The sequence below is a fragment of the Phodopus roborovskii genome, unplaced genomic scaffold (assembly GCF_943737965.1).
Source record: "Phodopus roborovskii unplaced genomic scaffold, PHOROB, whole genome shotgun sequence".
Classification (NCBI taxonomy): domain Eukaryota; kingdom Metazoa; phylum Chordata; class Mammalia; order Rodentia; family Cricetidae; genus Phodopus; species Phodopus roborovskii.
The window spans coordinates 1632258-1651986 of record NW_026125577.1 but is presented as its reverse complement, the minus strand read 5'-3'; the positions used below and the strand labels follow the sequence as shown (position 1 = coordinate 1651986).

Genomic DNA, 19729 nt, shown 5'->3' with positions numbered 1-19729 from the left:
TGAAGAAGACTACTGTAATTATTTTGTTTGTGTCCCTACATCATTCCTAGGGAAGACTCTTGAACTAAAATTCAGTAACACATTTCACACTTCAATGAGGTGAGAAGTTATTTAGATTGGGTACCAGGGAGGCTCACTCCAAGGTGGAGCATCATCTGATGGGCATTCAGGTCAGTGAGTAGGGATCAACAATAGCAGCAGGGAGAGGGATGGAACTGGATTAGGAGGCATGAGCAATGGTGTTGCAGGGCAGGTTTTACAGTAGCCTTGGCTACTCTGGGGAGTGGTGGAAGTGGTGGCCCTGGAGAGGCCCCAGTGCCTGAATGAGGTAGTCATGGGATATAGGACACTCCCAGGAGGTACAGACCAAGAAAGGCTGCAGCTGGAGGGACACAGTATCATGCCACTGTGTTCATTACAGCAGCTCCATGGACTAATGATTCGATAGAGAGTAAGATCAATTGTAAGACATCTAGTTTTAGAAGGGGTGGGATTTGCATGGTTTGATGATGTTAGAAGCACAAGTGGTGTGATGTAACTTTTGGCATATCTTCATTTGCTTGGATATCTTTATTTCATGGAACATCTTTTTGGCCATTTACTAGTAAAGAATGTGAGTTTTTAATTGACTGTAGTATTTTTGTCCCCCCACCCCCACTGGTGGTCACCATGAACCATCTTGATAAAGTATTCACAGCTATCTGTAAAGATAACCCCAGGTCAATATGTCCTCACCAAGTACTTTTTAATATAGTTTGGGAGTCCGTGATTGGTCAGAGTTGGAGTTTCTGTTGGTTTTGTTTTATTTTTAAAATTGCACTTTTGTTTTTTAACCAGGATGTCTCTGGTTCCAAGCCAGATCCCTCACTTCGGCTAATTTTCTTTGATGGAGAAGAGGCTTTTCTTCACTGGTCTCCTCGAGATTCTTTGTATGGATCTCGGCACTTATCCCAGAAGATGGCATCAACTCCACACCCTCCTGGCTCAAGAGGCACCAACCAACTGGATGGCATGGTTAGTCTGAGTTACCTTGGCTCTGTAGCTCAGTCCCTGTCTCCAGAGAAAAGGCTGTGAGGACCAAGTAAAGACCTAAGAGTGCCAAAAAATCCTCAGAGCATTGTTTATTGTAGAACATTCCTTGGGAAGCACTGGATTTTTGAGGAATTCCAGAGCTAAAAAGAATGACTCTGTGTTAGAAGCTGTGTTTGGCTGAGCTTAATTAAGATGATGTGAAAATCAGATTAAAGAGCCATTAAATTCAGTATAAGAGCACCGTCTCTCTGCCTCAAATGCTGTGTGGTATGGAGAGGGAAAGCCTTTCCCAGCCAGAGGAGGACGGGAACCCCAGGGAATGGAGCAAAGAGGAACGAGTGAGGAATTACCCAAGTGCTTAAAGCAGTATAGTGACTGTAGTATGGATGTTCAATTCCATGTGGTGGGTTGATTTGGTATTTTTGATGTGAGTGAGGGTAGAGACATTTAAGGATGTCTTAAAATCCTGCTGCTATTACTAAGTATCCAAGCTCAGTTTTTCCTTATTCTGTGCCCTGCCCATAAATCATATCCTATGACTCTCTTCCCATACGTGATCTTCATTTTGTCACTAAGTCCTCATCAACTCCAGCTTAAAACCTTGTACTATGCTTGGGACTTCCTTCCTCCCAGTGTTGCCCACATTATTCTTGACACTCTCCCTAACCCCTCCACTCTGTGTGCATGCATCCCATTGTTTCTCACATTACTGGCCTTCACCCTGTAAATCAAATGAACAATCACTGTCATCTATGAGTTTCCCAAACATCCTCATGTGAACATGACTCTCTCAGGTACATTGACAGCTTGTCATTGATCAATGACATATAGTTAGTACTCCACTCATTTACTTGTTCCTGAGTGGCTCAAAAGGGTCCAGGAAAGGAGGAGAGACCTAGATAATTAGTAGTTATTTATCAGTCCAGATATATGACCCACAGTGATGAAAGGACCATTTATTTCTCAGACAGAGATTTATCTAATCTCATGAAATGTTCCTATTTCAAATAAGCATTTTCCCAAATGAATGAATATGTGTATCAATTATTTATATATATATATATATATATGTGTGTGTGTGTGTGTGTGTGTGTGTGTGTGTGTGTATCATGTGTGTATAGAATCATGAATTCTGAAAACATTTATTCAATGTATGGCAGATTTCACTCTAGGTAGCTACCCGCACATTATTCCATTTACCTACATCAGGAGTACTTAATCTAGGGTGTGGTCTTCAGGGAATCCTCAAACCTGATTTTGTTTTATGTGTCAAATAAGCTAAGGAATGTTGGTTTAATATGGAAGGTTATAAATAGAAGATGTTACAGAGTAGCTGGACTGAGAGCCTTGCTTGCTACACAAGGAAATGGCAATCCATCAGCATGATGTATACATGCTTTAGAGGAATTTTTCTTGCATGCTGCATAAGTCATAGCTTCCATCCTTATGCACCCCTATTATTACTGATTAAAGTTTAAATGCCTAATTATAATGGCATAGGAGACCAGGGATGTTTGAACCATCTGAAAACAAAGCAAATCTATTCTTTTCAATTCATGAAATATGCATCAAATCTGCCTTTCTAATCTATCTTTGGTTACATTCATCTGGTGTATAATACATCACCATTCATCCATGTTACATAAAGAAGATCTAAAAAGTTCTCTAAAATGGTTAGCAAATACTGTTACTAAACTCTTTGTCCATTTATATAGCTCCCTGCATGATTCTCAAGTATTAAAATGTGTTTAGTTTTGACTGTTTTTCTCTATTAATGGATCTGAAACATGCTTTGGTGGTGATTGTGATTAAGTGATATTTTTCTCCCTTAGGATCTGTTGCTCTTACTAGATTTAATTGGAGCTGCAAACCCAACATTTCCCAATTTTTTCCCTAGGACTACCAGATGGTTTAGTAGACTCCAAGCAATTGGTAAGAACCACAGTTATTATAAAGCAAAATGTTGTTTTTTCCTACTGACAAGCACTGTGCTTTAAAATTCAAAATTTATGATTTTAAGTGTGCTCTTTAAATACTAACATTCTTGGCTGGCTTTTGTCTTACCCTACCAATTAGTTTATTATTCCTAATTTGTCAAAAGGCCCAGTGTATTTTCCTGCATGGAATTCTATTTTGAAATGCAAATATCAAAACACTACATTTATAGAGTCTTAGAAATGATGCCAAGAGATACTCTTGCATTTAATTTAATTTTCACCTGTTTTTGTCACCTATTTTCTTCTTTGTCTTATTTTCAAGGACTCCCTTATTTCCTTTTCCAAAATGCACATTTCAATAAATTGTGATTATTGTAATTGAGATTAAAATCTATTGTGCTATTCTTCTCCATGGGATTTACATAATTAACTATGTCTTTAATTGTATAAGAAAAAATGTACCTTAGAGTTAAGGAAATATAAATATTGTTAAATAGGAATATTATTTCAGTTGGTAGTTGGGGTTTCTCAATGTCCTTAAACTCTCACTCACTACACAAGCTTGCTTATTTGTTGGTACAGTTTTACCCTTGTATTTTAACAATCACAAAAACGACTAGCTATCCTAGGGAGTTCTTTTTCCTTGTTTCATAATCTCATGATCTTTTGCCATCTTGTAACAAACATCATGTGGGCTATGTATAACATGAGCTGTGTGTTACCAGATAACAAGAGCGGTGGGTTCTCAAATTTAGTGTAGATCAGAATCCCCTAAGTGCATGCTAAGACATACATTACAGGGCCATACCCCAGAATTTCTGATTCATTAAATCTGAGGTTGTACCAGCTAATTTGCAACTCTTAAGTCATTCCCAGGTGGTGCTTGAGGCCACTGATCAGAAACCACATCTTGGAAATCACTGATATAGGTCACAGTAGGTGTCTTCCCCCCCCCCCCCCGAGTGGCCAATTGATATACTTCATCCTACTCTGTTTGAATATTCCACTTTTAAGCCCAACATCCCTCTGTATGCATTCCCCAAACACCATTTGGACCTATTTATACCTGCAACAGAGTTTTCCCAACACTTTTGGCTCTTATTTTCTCCTTTCTAATCTTTCCATCATTCTGTTGAGTTTCTACCTTTAAAGAGGTTCTCACCAGAAAAGCCAGAGTCATATGTGACTCTTTGCCTCTAATCTCCTCCTTCACACAGGTGAAGTCTAAATACTTATTGTCATAGATGTGGCTATGTTTGCTGATATATATCTAAAGAAGAATTCTATATGTGATAAGATTTCAAGCTCCCTAAAGAAGGATGGATTCTGAGTCTTGATCAGATAAAACTAAATGTTCACCTACTGTCTGATTGTTGTCTGCAGAACAAGAACTCTATGAATTGGGTTTGCTCAAGGATCATTCTTTGGAGAGGAGGTATTTCCAGAATTTTGGTTATGGAAATATTATTCAGGATGACCATATTCCATTTTTAAGAAAAGGTAACTGTGTGTTACTGTCCATGTGCATTTTCCCTTCTGTACCTACTATATTTATTATATTTTATGTGTTCTTTGAAATTTTAACACAATATTATTTACACATTATTTTTACCTTTTATTTTATTAATTGTACATAGCGAATTTCATTATGATATTTTCATATACGTGCATAATGTAGTGTGATCATATTCATTTCCCTTTGCCTCTCTTGTTCCCTCTCTCTCTTGTTACTCCCTCCCCTTTTCCTAATTAATCTACCTTCCCCTTTCATATATTTTTAAATGACCCAGTAGGTTTTATTAGCATTGCTTACAGGAGAACAGATGAATGGTTATTCACAGTCACCTTACCAGTACCTGTGCCACTGACGTATGTATTTTCCTCCCCCAGCAACCATTATAAACATCTATAAGTCCTCAGAGAGGAGTGAGATCTCATTAGATATTCCATCCTCCATGACATGATGTTGTGGGTCCAATCTTATGAAGATCTTGTACAGATTACAGATGTTGTGAGTTCAAGAGTGCCAGTGGCTATGCCACGCTACCATTTCACGCCATCCTTCCCATCCTTCCCCATTTCTTCCATCCTTTGATATTCGCTGAGCCTTAGTTGATATAGATGTCTAATTGATGGCTTAACATTCAACAGGCATTTATTCTCCTCATCTCAACCAGTAATGCGTCCATGCAGTTGCCATTGCCCAACACTAAAATAACCTCCCTATCCCTCCAAATTTTACTTAACTCCCTGGTATCATTAGGTTGCTTTTCTTTAATTGTAAAGGTTTCTAGATCTCCAACTGCTGCATATATTTGAGAAGCAAATTGAATATGAATAGTATTGGTACACTTTGAATCACTAATCTCATGATTCCTTAAGGTTGATCAAATTAAATTTATATATTAATGTTTTAACCAATGTGTTTAAAAGATCTAAAATAGTCAATAAAATTAATTTGAATGAGAGCTTATCTTTAAAAGGAAATATACATATTTTCTATAAAAGATTTTTGGCCAACATGTGTCTTCTGGTTATATATCTACAACATAGACATTAGATAATTAAACCAAATTAAATGATAATGATACATCTAGACACACCCTTACCTCGTCTGTATTGATGCCAGGTACTATTCACGTGTAGCTTATAATAGTTTAACATCCCTTTATCAGGTAATTGGAGAAACAGACCCCCCCCATAACCAAGAAGTGATTTCCAATTTATACCCACTGGGAGATGGGAAATAATTGTTTCCCAACAGAGTGACAGTGAGTATATTAACTGCACTCCAGGGCATGCCCTATTTGTCAACATTAAATGGATTCTGTGTTTTGTGTGTGTATGTATGGTTTTTTTGCTTATTTTGCTTTGATATTTTTGCCTTTTAGTTTGTTTTGATATTTTTAGAGATAGAAAAAGAACATGAGATTTGGAGGGTAGGGAAGTGGGGAAGGGGAAGAATATGATTAAAATATATTGCATGAAAAAATTAAAGAAAGTAAATACACAAAGTAAAATGAAACAAAAGACCTTCCCTTTACCAGCCTGTTCTATTTGGATTGTCAGATGAAATGATGGAGCCCATTATTGTTCATTGACACAGGAGAATAATTGGCATGAAATGTTCTTTTCCTAGCCTTGCCCTATTCAGTAAATGATCTACATTTATCCAGTGGCCCAAGTCAGAGTGTGAGAGCTGTCCTTAATTCTGCCTTTTCTCCAAGTTCCATTTCTGTGTCTTACAGACATGTGTGTTTAAGTCTTCAGGACAATGTCTGAGTTGGGCTTTATATACACCTCTGAACTTACACTATAATTCCTATTGTCCCCATTTTGAATCAATCTAGAAGTGGTGAGTCATTAACTATAACAAATCGATTAGTTCAGCCATTATGTCAATCACTCATGGATTCTTTTGTGTGTGTGTGTGTGTGTGTTTGTGTGAAAGACATCCTAAATTCTTTTTTTTCTTTTTCTTTTATTTAATTTATTATTTTTCATGTCAATCCCAGTTCCCTCCCTCCCACCCTCCCTTTTACACTCTCTGCCCTGTCACATGCACCCTGACCACCCTCCCCTCCCATCCCCCCACTCCAATTCCATTTGTAGGGCAATGCCATCCATGTGGGGTCATGTAGATCTGACAGGTCATTTGAAGTAGGGACTAGGACTTCTCTACTGTCTCTAGGTTAAGGCAGTATCCCTCCATGGGGGATGTGTTCACAAGGTCCTTTTGTGCACCAGGGATACATCCTGGTTCCATTGTCTGAGGTCCCTTAGACTGCTCAGTCCTTCTGGCTGAGACCCATATTCAGGGGGGCCTGAGTCAGTCCCATGCTGGTTTCCCAGCTATCAGTCTGGGGGCCCATTAGCTCCTTCTTGTTCAGGTCAGCTGTCTCTTTGTGTTTCTGCAACCTGGTCTTGTCCTCTCCGTCTGCATCTAGGTTCTAGTTCGACTCAGTGTTTAGGTATGGGTGTTTGCTTCAGTTTCCAGCAGTTATTAGATGAGGGCTCCATGAATAAGTTAGTTGTTGATCTCATTATCCTGGAAGGGCATTTATGATAGCCTTTCCACGGACACTCAAATTGTTAGTTGGCAGCAGTCTTGTAGTTCTCTAGACCTTTCTTTGGGTTCAGTTTTCTCTTCAAACCAATATTGGCTCCCTCTTTTATGCTCTCTCTCTCTCTCTCTCTCTCTCTCTTTCTCTCTCTTTCTCTCTGTCTCACTCTCTCTCCTGTCTTCTATTCCTACCCTGACTCAATCTTCCTAGTCACACGTGATTTCCTAACTTCCCCCTCTCTTTCTCCTACTTCTCTCTCCATTCACTGCCCCCCCCCCACTTCCCCTGTGCTTTGGGGGACTTGTCCTTCCCCCTTCTGTGAGGGACTTCATGTGAATCTCTTAAAATACACCTTGTATCCCAGTTCCTCTGGTGGTGTGAATTATAGGCTGGTGATCCATATATGAGGGAGTACATACCATGTTCCTCTTTTTGTAACTTCATTCAGGATGGTTTCTTCAAGTGCCATCCACTTGCCTGCGAATTTCAAGATTCCATTATTTTTTTCTGCTCTGTAGTATTCCATTCTGTAGATGTGCCACAACTTATTTATCCATTCTTCAATTGAGGGGCATCTAGGTTGCTTCCAGGTTCTTGCTATTACAAATAGTGCTGCTATGAACATAGTTGAACAGATGTCTTTGTTGCATGGATATGGATCATTTGGGTATATGCCTAAGAGGGGGATTGCCGGGTCCTGTGGTAAACTAATTCCCTTTTTCCTGAGGAACTGCCATATTGATCTCCAAAATGGCTGTAAGAGTTTGCACTCCCACCAGCAGTGGAGAAGTGTTCCCCTTTCTCCACATCCCTTCCAGCATGAGTTGTCATTGGTGTTTCTAATTTTTGCCATTCTGGCAGGAGTAAGATGGTATCTCAAAGTTGTTTTGATTTGCATTTCCCTGATAGCTAAGGATGTGGAGCACTTTCTTAAGTGTCTTTTAGCCTTTTTGATTTCCTCTATTGAGAATTCTTTCTTCAGTTCGGTATCCCATTTTTTAATATGGTATTTGGTGTTTTGTTGACTAGTTTCTTGAGTTCTTTGTATATTTTAAGAGATCAGCCCTTTGTTGGATACAGGATTGGTGAAAAATCTTTTCCGAGTCTGTGTGCTGCCGTTTGGTCTTGTTCACTGTGTTCTTTGCCTTACAGAAGCTTCTAAGTTTGAAGAGGTCCCATTTAGTACTTGTTTCTCTCAGTGTCTGTGCCCCTGGAGTTATGTTCAGGAAGGGTTTCCTATACCAATTGTTCAAGGGTACCTCCTACTTTCTCTTCTAAGAGGTTCAATGTGGCTGGATTGATGTTGAGGTCTTTGATCCATTTGGACTTGAGTTTTGTGCATGGTGACAGACATGGGTCTATCTGCAGTCTTCTACACACCCTCATCCAATTGTGCCAGCACCATTTGTTGAAGATGCTGTACTCGCCCCATTGTATTCTTTTAGCTGTTTTGTCAAAAAAGCAGGTGTTCATAGGTGTGTAGGTTAACATCAGGATTTTCAATTTGATTCCATTGATCTACATGTCTATTTTTGTGCCAATACCAGGCTGTTTTCAGAACTATAGCTTAAAGTCAGGAATGGTGATGCCGCCTGAAGTTCTTTTATTGTATAGGGTTGTTTTGGCTATCCTGGGTCTTTTGTTTTCCACATAAAGTTGATTATTATCCTTTCAAGGCCAGTGAAGAAATGTGCTGGGATTTTAATGGGGATTGCATTGAAACTGTAGATTGTGTTTGGCAAGATTGCCATTTTTACTATGTTTGTCCTACCTATCCAAGAGCATGGGAGATTTTTCCATTTTTTGATACCTTCTTTAATTACTTTCTTTAGAGCCACAAAGTTCTTCTTATGTAGGTCTTTCACTTGTTTGGTAAGTGTTACCCCAAGATACTTTATGTTGCTTGTGGCTATAGTAAAGGGTGATGTTTCTCTGATTTCTTTCTCTGTCTCTTTGTCGTTTGAAAAAAAGTAGGGCTACTGATTTTTTTTGAGTTTATCTTGTATCCTGCTACTTTGCTGAAGGTGTTTATCAGCTGTAGGAGTTCCCTGGTAGAGTTTATTGGGTCGCTTATGTAAACTATCATATCATCTGCAAATAGAGACAGTTTGACTTCTTCCTTTCCAATTTGAATCCTCTTGATCTCCGTTTGTTGTCTTATAGCATTAGCTAGAACTTCAAGTACGATATTGAAGAGATATGGAGAGAGTGGGCAGTTGGTTTGCTGTATATTGCTCTTATTATGTTTAGGTATGTTCCTGTCATCCCTGATCTCTCAAAGACATTTATCATGAAAGGGTGTTGAATTTTGTTGAAGGCTTATTCAGCATTTAGGGAGATGATCATATGGTTTTTCTTTTTCAGTTTGTTTATATGGTGGATCACGTTGATAGATTTTCATATATTAAACCATCCCTGCAATCCAGGGATGAAGCCTACTTAGTCATGGTGGATAATTTCTCTGATGTGTTCTTGAATTCGGTTTGCCAGCATTTTATTGAATATTTTGCATCGATGTTCATCAGGGATATTGGTCTGTAGTTTTCTTTCTTAGTTGTGTCTTTGTGACTCTTGGGTATCAAGGTTATTGTGGCCTCGTAAAAAGAGATTGGCAGTGAAACTTCTGTTTCTATTTTGTGGAACAATTTGAGGAGTATTGGTATTAATTCTTCCTTTAATGTCTGGTAGAATTCTGCACTGAAGCCGTCTGTCCCTGAACTTTTTTTGGTTGGAATGCTTTCAATGACTGCTTCTATTTCATTGCGGGTTATAGGTCTATTTAAGTTGTTTGTCTGTTCTTGATTTAATTTTGGTAAGTGATAGTTATCCAGAAATTTGTTCATTTCCTTTGAATTTTCAATGTTTGTGGAATACAGATTTTCAAAGTATGACCTGAAAATTGTATGGATTTCCTCTGTGTCCTGTGTTATGTTCCCCTTTTCATTTCTGATTTTGTTAATTTGTATGTTCTCTCTCTGCTTTTTTTGTTAATTTGGATAAAGGTCTGTCTATCTTGATTTTCTCAAAAAACCAACTCTTCATTGCATTGATTTTTTTGTAGTGATTTCCTGGTTTCTATTTTGTTGATTTCAGCTCTCAAGTTGATTATTTCCTGGTGTCTACTCCTATGGGGTGAGTTTGCTTCTTTTTGTTCTAAGGCTTTCAGTTGTGTTGTTAATTCTCTAATGTGTCTATCCCCTGTTTTCTTCATATGGGCACTTAGTGCAATGAACTTCCCTCGTAGCACTGCTTTCAAGGTGTCCCATAAGTTCGGGTATGTTGTGTCCTCATTCTCATTGAATATTAGAAAGTCCTTAATTTCTTTCTTTATTTCTTCTTTGACCCAGGCGTGGTGCAATTGCACATTGTTAAGTTTCCATGAGTTTGCAGGTTTTCTGCTATTTGTGTTGTTGAATTCCAATTTTAAAGCATGATGGTCCGATAAGATACAGGGGACTATTCCAATTCTCTTGTATCTGTTGAGGTTTGTTATGCCACCTAATATGTGGTCGATTTTAGAGAAGGTTCCATGTGCAGCAGAGACAGTATATTCTTTTGTCTTTGGATGGAATGTTCTATAGATGTCTGTTAACCCCAGTTGAGACATAACTTCTGTTAGTTCTTTTGTTTCTTTATTGAGTTTCTGATTGGTGGTCCTGTCTAATGGTGAGAGTGGTATGTTGAAGTCTCCCACTATATGTGTGTGAGGTTTTATGTGAGATTTGAGTTTTAGTAGCATTTCTTTTATGAATGTGGGTGCCTTTGTATTAGGGGCATAGATGTTCAGAACTGAGACTTTGTGTTGATGGATTTCTCCTAAGATGAATACAAAATGACCGTCTTCATTTCTTTTGATCAATTTTGGTTTTAAGTCTAACTTGTTAGATATTAGGATAGCCACACCTGCTTGCTTATTGGTTCCATTTGATTGGAAAATCTTTTCCCAACCCTTTACCCTGAGGAAATATCTATCTTTGAAGCTTAGATATGTTTCTTGTATGCAGCAGAAGGATGGATTCTGTCTTTGTATCCATTCTGTTAGCCTGTGTCTTTTTATAGGTGAGTTAAAACCATTAATGTTGAGGGTGAGTAAGGACCATTGATTGTTGATGCTTGTTTTAGATTTGTTGTTGGCAGGGGTATTGTGAATATATTTGTCCTGCTTTACCCTTTACTACATTTTTGTGGGCGTAGTTACCTTCCTTGGGTTAGAGTTTTCCTTCCAAAACTTTCTGTAGGGCTGCATTTGTAGATACGTATTGGGAAAATCTGGTTTTGTCATTAAATATCTTGTTTTCTCCATCTACAGTGATTGAAAGTTTTGCTGGGGTATAGTATCTTGGGCTGGCATCCGTGGACTCTTAGTACTTGTAGAACATCTATCCAGGACCTTCTGGCCTTGAGAGTTTCCATGGAGAAGTCAGGTGTAATTTTGATGGGTCTGCCTTTATATGTTACCTGTCCTTTTTCCTTCACTGCTCTTAATATCCTTTCTTTATTCTGTATGCTAGGTGTTTTGATTATTGTATGTCGAGGGGTCTTTTTTCTTTGGTCTAGCCTATTTGGTGTTTGGTGTGCTTCTTGTTACTTTCATGGCATATCCTTCTTCAGATTGGGAAAGTTTTCCTCGATGATTTTGTTGAATATGTTTTCGGCACCTTTGAGCTGGGCTTCCTCACCTTCCTCTATGCCTATTATTCTTAGGTTTGGCCTTTTCACGGTGTCCCACATTTTCTGTATGTTTTCTGTTAAGGACTTGTTCGATTTATGATTTTCTTTGGTCGATGATCTATTTCCTCTAGTTTATCTTCTGCTCCTGATTGTCTCTCTTCCATCTCTTGAATTCTGTTAGTTATGTTTGTGTCTATAGTTCCAGATCTTTTGTCTAGTTTTTCTATTTCCAGCATTCCTTTGGTTTGTGTTGCCTTTACTTCTCTATTTCACTTTTCAAGTCTTGATCCGTTTCCTTCACCTGCTTAATTGTTTTTTCTTGGCTTTCTGTACTTTCTTTACTTTCCTTAAGAAATTTGTTCATTTCTTCTATTTTTTTGTTTGTTTTTTCTTCCATTTCTTTAAGGGATTTTCTTACATCTTCTTTGAGGGCCTTTATCATTTTTATGATGGTAATTTTTGTTGTGTCTACTTTGACCAGCAAAGAAAATGCAACCCCCAACTCTTCTTTAAGCAGTTTATTCAGGAACCTTGTATAAATGCTGACCCCTGGGGCAGCCCAGCCCAGCCCAGAGCTTAAAAGCCCTTGGGCAGTCAACCCCAGAATGCCATGCGGTGAAAAACAAAAACAGACAGGTTCACATACACAGAAGCAAGCCAGATTCTCAGCTTTTAGCCAAATATGGAATTGTTTAATACAGAGAGCACTCACCATCGGGAAGGTGGAGGGCAGAAGCCAGCGCCAGCCATCTTTAAGGTGCGGCACTTCGCAGCTCTCTACAGTTCCCCCTTTTTATTTTATAAAATGCAACAGGCAAGAGTAGAGGTCTGATCTCTGACACCTAGGGACCTTTGTACTGATCCTCATCCAGATGTCACCCACCCAAATGAATACCAGACCTGTCCAATACCTTTTTCTCAGAGGCGGGGCCTGGGGTATCAACCTGCATGCAATCAGACATGCTCTTCTCGGATCTGCTAGTGCTGACCTCAAGTGCAGTGCTTCGCTTCACATCCTGAACATGAAGATGTTAGTTCTTAATGGTAGCTAACCATACTTGGGGGGACTGTCCTGCTTCAATGGCTGTAAAGGTTTGAATGATCATAGCTGCATTATGCTGCTGTGTAATTCTGATCCTACACAAACACCACAGGCAAACCAAGGAGACCAACACCAAGAGGCCTGCTAATGCTCCCATACCCGTCCATTCCTTCAGATGATTCATAGCAGAAGTCAGCCAAGATGACAGTCCCGACGCTCTTCATGTTGAACTTTTCTAATCAGGCATTCTGTCACCTAAACCGGATCTTGTTGGTCCTGTGGGAAAACACAGAACCTCATGCCCATGTCAGCACGGGATTAGGCCTGTGCCAAAGGCCTGTTAGAATATCCTTCCACTTGACCATCCCTTTAGCAGGGCCATCGCAGTCTTGATGTCTATCAGCTGCAGAGCAGCCTTAAGCATCCAAATTTAAAAAATTAATAGTAAATAGGGCAAGGGAAAGCCTCTCCTTTGGGGTACGGCTGTGGCCTATTCCCCCTTTTTGTTTTTGAAGGCATTCTTTCAATGTGCGATGAGCACACTCCTCAATACCTTGTCCTTGAGGATTATATGGCAATCCATGAAGGAGCTGCACCTCCATTTGTTGACAAAAGGAGGCAAAGGCTTGACCTGTATAAGCTGGTCCATTGTCAGTTTTTAACTGCTGGGGCTTACCCCAGGCAGCCCAAGCTTCTAAGCAATGAGTTATGACATTGCACGCCTTTTCTCCAGTTAAAGGCGTGGCATATATGACGCCTGAACAGGTATCCACAGACACATGTACATACTTTAAGCTTCCAAAATCAGATATGTGTGTTACATCCATTTACCAAACTTTTAGAGGGAGCAAAACCCTTGGATTTACTCCTATACTGGGTGGGTGTTGATGAATCACACATTGAGGACAATCCAGAATCACTTGTTGAGCATCTGCTCGAGAAAGATGAAATTTTTGTTGTAAAGCTCTAGCATTTACATGAAAAGTCTTATGAAAATTCCTTGCCTTTTCTAAGGTAGAACTCAAAAATATGCATTCCATCCTAGTCCACTGATCAACTTTATCATTACCTCCACTTAAAGGCCCTGGCAGACCTGTATGAGCTCTAACATGCTGAACAAAAAATCAAGTTTTCCTTTGCCAAATTAAATTTTGTAATTGCTGAAATAAAAGGCAAACCAGACTGGCACTCTTTATAGGTCCAGCCACTTCTAAAACCTTAATGGTATTGACAACATAAGCTGAATCAGATATCAGATTAAAAGCAAAAGGACAGCCTTAAAGACTTCTACTACTATCTTTAATTCTACAAACTGAGGGGAGCCAGGCTGGAACTGATGCAACACAGGCTCCTGTCTTTCTATCATGTAGGCTCCACCGCCTGTCTTAGAGCCATCTGTAAATACATTTGGAGCCGTTGAAATAGGCTCAGATGATGTTACCTTGGGAAATATTACAGGATATTCCTTAAAAAATCCCAATAATGGATGCTTAGGGTAATGATTATCTATATTGCCATCAAATCCACACCGCAAAATGGCCCAATCATCTACTGTGGCACAAAGAATTTTAACTCGATGGCTGGAATAGGGCACTATAACTATATTTGGAGCGACTCCAAAATATTGCAAACATTGTTGGATTCCATTCAAGGCTAATTTAGCCACCTCAGTGGGATAATGTTCAATAGATTTAGCGGGACATATTTTAGGTTAAACCCAAAGTAGCGGTCCCTCTTGCCATAACAAGCCTGTGGGTTGATAATATGTAGGAAGAATGCACATAACAATGTCTTGACCTTCTGTAAACCTCTGTAGAAAGGCGCTCTGTAGTCTTTCTTCTACCATCTGTAAAGCCTTTGTTGCCTCTACAGTTAATTGTCTAGGAGAATTTAAGGCAGAATCTCCAATCAAAATATTATACAAAGGTTTTAATTCATAATTTGGCAATTTCAAATAACATCTAATCCAATTTATATCTCCTAACAATTTTTGAAAATCATTTAGGGTTTTCAAATTATCTCTTCTTAATTCTACCTTTTGTGGTATAATTTGTTTCTCACTAATCTTAGCTCCTAAATAATTTACAACTTTATCTTTCTGAACCTTTTCAGGGGCTATAAACAACCCTTTCTTTTCAATCAATTTAACTAAATCTATATAAGCCCACTCCAACATTTGTTCTTCCTTTGCAGTCAATAGTATATCATCCATATAATGAATACATCTTAAAGTAGGAAATTCTTTTCTTAATGGGCCAATAGCTTCTCCAACATAAAGTTGGCACATAGTAGAGCTGTTGGCCATGCCTTGTGGCAGAACTACCCACTCAAATCTTTGATCCAGTTCCTCATGATTATAACATGGAACAGTAAAGGCAAATCTCTCACTATCCTTGCTACACAGGGGAATAGAGAAAAAGCAATCTCTTATATCAATAACAATTATATGCCAGAAGGCTGGCAAGGATGATAGCAGTGGCAAGCCCTGTTGTACTGGGGCCATAATTTGCATCTGATTGTTAATTGCTCTTAAATCATGTAACAGACGCCATTTTCCACATTTCTTTTTAATCACAAAAATGGGAGTATTCCATGGAGAAACTGAAGGTTTAATATGTCCCAAGGACAGTTGTTCAGCCACGAGTTCTTTTGCAGCATTCAATTTCTCAAAGGAAAGTGGCCACTGAGGAACCCATACTGGCTCATCTGTTTTCCAAGTAATGGGAATGCCTCTAGGAAAAACTCAAGCCCTGTCTAGGGGAACAAGGCTTGGAACAAAATTCATGTTTAACCTCCTTCCAGACCTCTGGGCAGAAAGACTGCTCTCCAGGATCATCTAACAAAGAAGTTACATTGAGTGGAGGAGGAGGCGGTTCCAGCTCCTCCTCTGATTCTGAGCCACCCTCCCCAGAGCTTTCCTTTTCTGACTTCTTTCAACTGTTCTAACACTTCTGGCCCCCTTTCAACAGCCCTGCAGGATCTTTGATCCTCTAAGCAGCTGCGAATAAATCTCCACATTGGTCTTGTCCCTGGTCTCAACATTTCCTGTTCCCAGGCAAAGTCTGAGTTTTTCCCAGGCTTGTCCCAGCAACTAATGGTTAAATTACCATAACAGCAGGGAGCAACCCTCTCAACCTCCTGGAGGAATCTCTCTAGATTTCTCTTCTTAATCTTTAAATTCTTAGAACGAAGCAGCTTATTCAGAGCCAAAAAAATTGGGTGCGATTGAGAAGCGCCCATTGCTAAACTAGCAAAGTTTCCTTTTAAGCTTTTACTTTTGGTTCGCTGCTCAGCGAACTTTTCTCGCTCCCTCTTTGTTTACCAAGAAGAGCAAATTATCCGTTCTTGTTGTGGAACTTCCCGCTCCCTCTTTATTTACAGAGAGAGCTGACACCCGCTTTTGTTGGGATTTTCCCGCTTTTGACGCGGATTCCCACTTTAACCGGGAACTAACAGTGCACTTACCCTGACTGCTGAGAGTTCTGAGTCTTCAATGAGAGGTTTCCCCATACAGGGCCAACACCTGTCGCGTCTACTTTGACCAGCAAAGAAAACGCAACCCCCGACTCTTCTTTAAACAGTTTATTCAGGAACCTTGTATAATCTTCTGACCCCTGGGGCAGCCCAGCCCAGAGCTTAAAAGCCCTTGGGCAGTCAACCCCAGAATGCCATGCGGTGAAAAACAAAAACAGACAGGTCCACATACACAGAAGCAAGCCAGATTCTCAGCTTTTAGCCAAATATGGAATTGTTTAATACAGAGAGCACTCACCATCGGGAAGGTGGAGGGCAGAAGCCAGCGCCATCTTTAAGGTGTGGCACTTCACAGCTCTCTACAAATTTTTAAGTCGTTCCCTTCTGCTTCATCTGCTTTGTTGTTGTGTCCGGGTCTAGTTGGTGTAGATTCCCTAGATTCTGGTGGTGTCATGCTTGTCTTTCTGTTGTTAAGTGTTTTCTTGTATTGCTGTCTTCCCATATCTTCTTCCAGTAGGTGTTGTTGGGGTCTCTCCCTCTCTCTATGGTACTTCCCCGGAGGGCTTATGTGGGTCAGAGTTTCGATATCTGTAGCTCTGGGTGGTTCAAGCTCTCTAGGAGGTCTCTCCACAGGCAGGGGCCTAGGGATGGGTAGCAATCAGGCTCCAGTAGAAGACTGGTGATGGGGGTCAAAGATCCTGAAGGCTGGGACTTTGGATGTTCCTTGTGTCTATAGGCAGATCTAGCTGAGGCTTCTTTAGCAGTGGCCCTGCTATGGGGGTCAAAGATCCTGCTGGCAGGAACTCAGGGCGGATCTCTGGGAGGGGCCCGGGACTCCAGTAGAGGACCAGTGTTGGGGGGTCCGAGACCAAGCAGGTGTTAATTACGGGTGGTCCCGCGTGGATAGGCAGATCTCCTGTGTTCAGAGCCACTCCGAGAAGTTCCCCGAAGTTGTGTGGACTGTTGGCTCCACCCTCTGTCCCAGTGCTTAACCAGAGTGGTGGGACAGTGGGCAGGGGCACAGGGTAGGGGGAGGGCAGGCTCGCGGTGGGGGTGGGTGGGGGTGAATCTGAGCTACAAGAACCCTCTAGATAAGGATAGGTCACAGGAGCAGGGGGATCCAGGGCCAACCCAGGGAGTTCCCTGGGGGGAGGGTGTAGGGGAGAGGCTGCCCGAATTGGGTCCAGACTCACCTCTACCCAAGGGCTGGTGGAAGAGCAACATCCTAAATTCTTGATGACATCTTTGTTTCTCCATACCCATAACATGTTTAGGAAATCCTAGAACTCACTGACATCCTACCTTGCCATTCATAAAGTTAAGCCATATTTTTGCTCTTTTTGCAACTTTGATATGGCTTAATTGATAAGAAAGATAACCTGTGTCCAGATGTGAAAACCTGAATTAACTCAGTGACTCTTAAGCTGCCTCCTCACTGGTCTCTGAATTTTACTATTGCGTTTCAATTTTTTTCACATAAAATAGAAACATCTTTTAAAAAACTGTAAATCAAATTATGCTAATACTGTTTTAAAGCTCCATTGGTTTTCTGCCTTATAGAGTAAGATGGAAAATCTTTACTGTGCCTAAAAGCGCTTCTTCCATTTTCTGATTCTGTTTCAAGATCATCTTCTACTTCTTTTCTCAACTTTTTTCCGTGATTTGGCCACATTGGCTGACTTGCTGTTCCCTGCTCAGGGCAAGCCTCATGTCATGATCTTTGCACTTGGGAATATTGTTGCCACCATTGCCTGACTAGCTTTCTCTTGTGTTTGTGCCTCTATTTAAATGTTAGCTTCTGGAGAGGGCCTTTCTGGCTGCATATAGCTCCTTGTTCAGTTCTGCTGCCTACCTTCCATCCTTATCCCCATACCTCATTTAGTTATTGTTGAAACACATTAGCACTGCCTATGATTGCATCTTTTATGTGCATGCTTATTTCTCTACTAGGGTATAAACTCCATTTCAGCAAGGTCTTGCCATTTCCTTTCTAGAACAAGCCTTCACAGACAATAGGTGCCTTAGCATCACTTAATGGATTGAGTGACATTAGTTTGACAAACCTTGAAATACTCATACTTTAAGACATAAAGATGTGCATAAAGATGAGACAATGAATTATCAAGTGTCTTATAAAATATGGTGCTTTCTTTGCTCTCAAATATCACTTTCATATGAGACAATGAATTGTCAAGAGTTTGAGAAGATATGGCACTTTCTTTGCTCTCAAATATCACTTTCTAGTTGAGCCCTGGAAATTTGTACTGACTTACAAGTTTCTTCTCTTGAATCAGGTGTCCCAGTTCTTCATCTGATAGCTTCTCCTTTCCCTGAAGTCTGGCACACCATGGATGACAACGAAGAAAATCTGGATGAGTCAACCATTGACAATCTAAACAAAATTATCCAAGTCTTTGTGCTGGAATATCTTCACTTGTAGTATTTGAATTTAGTTCATGGTAATTGCTTCTGTATCAAATTCAAAGTCAAGGTGTTGTTTAAACAATCTGATTCTAGATAAATGTTGTATGTAAAACTTCTGTACTATAGATTAATTTTGTAGTGTTTTTGAATATGTGATCAGTGAACCATAGAATTCTATGATGGCTTTAATTGCTCATTAATTTTCATCTGGAAACAAGAAAGGAACACGTAAATAAATCAAAATAAATAACTTTTGAAACTCTTTTAGATGAAAACTTTAAAGTGGTATTAGAATCACTTATCAATACTATAGACTTTTAAACGGAACAGTAGATAGCTGTAGTTATATGTTATATAATGTGTTATGGAACACAATAAAGACATGTATTTTGACAGCCCTTAAATTTCTTCAAGAAAGCTTTGTGGAGTTTATTTCTTGGAAATTAAAGTCTGAATTAAATGTTATTTAGTGAGTTTTTTTTCCATGTCCAGAAGTGATAAAGCGGGTGTTTTAATACATAGTCCAGTTTTCTTGAGTTTTACACCTCATTTTTTTTTGTAAAAAAGATGTAGTTGGTAACAAAACAATCAAAAAGGATACAAAAGTATAATACCATTTTATTAACAGACTCACTATTGCCTCTTCAGTTTGTCTTGGTTTTTATTGTATATATTTCTTATCTAAGTATAATCAAATCTTATCTTGGGTTGAGATAAAGACAAAAAAAGATCACCAAGTGTATCCTCAAGAGTTAATGTTAAAGGTATAATAATAGTAGCACATAAACTGATAATTTTCTTGCAATTAGATTTTTTGGTATTCAGGTTTGGTAAAGTATATCATTTTATTCTCTGGAGACACTTAGGTATCCTGAATTATCTTTAGAGAAAGGAAACAATTATCTATAAATAACGATCTTGATTAAATGAACACTTCAAGAAATTGATCATTCCATATGAATGAAGTTAGTTGGGGCCAACTAACTCTCTATGTGTTTTGTATTCAGGGCAGCCATGAAATAAATATTCAGTTATTTTTCTGAGGGCAAATAGAGAGTGATATAAACTGAGGTAGTTGTAAAACA

General features: G+C 39.4%; 1 protein-coding gene across 2 annotated transcripts in view; it reads left to right on the top strand.

The window, feature by feature from the left end:
* Qpct (glutaminyl-peptide cyclotransferase) overlaps nt 1–19109 on the top strand; it is a 40708-nt gene extending 21599 nt beyond the window's left edge. For both annotated transcript variants that reach the window (XM_051177887.1, XM_051177886.1), the window contains 4 exons: nt 838–1014; nt 2865–2964; nt 4353–4469; nt 18515–19109. In XM_051177887.1, coding sequence (XP_051033844.1) covers nt 838–1014; nt 2865–2964; nt 4353–4469; nt 18515–18660 — 540 coding nt within the window. In that variant the 3' untranslated portion in view covers nt 18661–19109. The remainder of the gene's footprint in view (nt 1–837; nt 1015–2864; nt 2965–4352; nt 4470–18514) is intronic.
* The last annotated feature ends 620 nt before the right edge of the window (nt 19110–19729 follow it).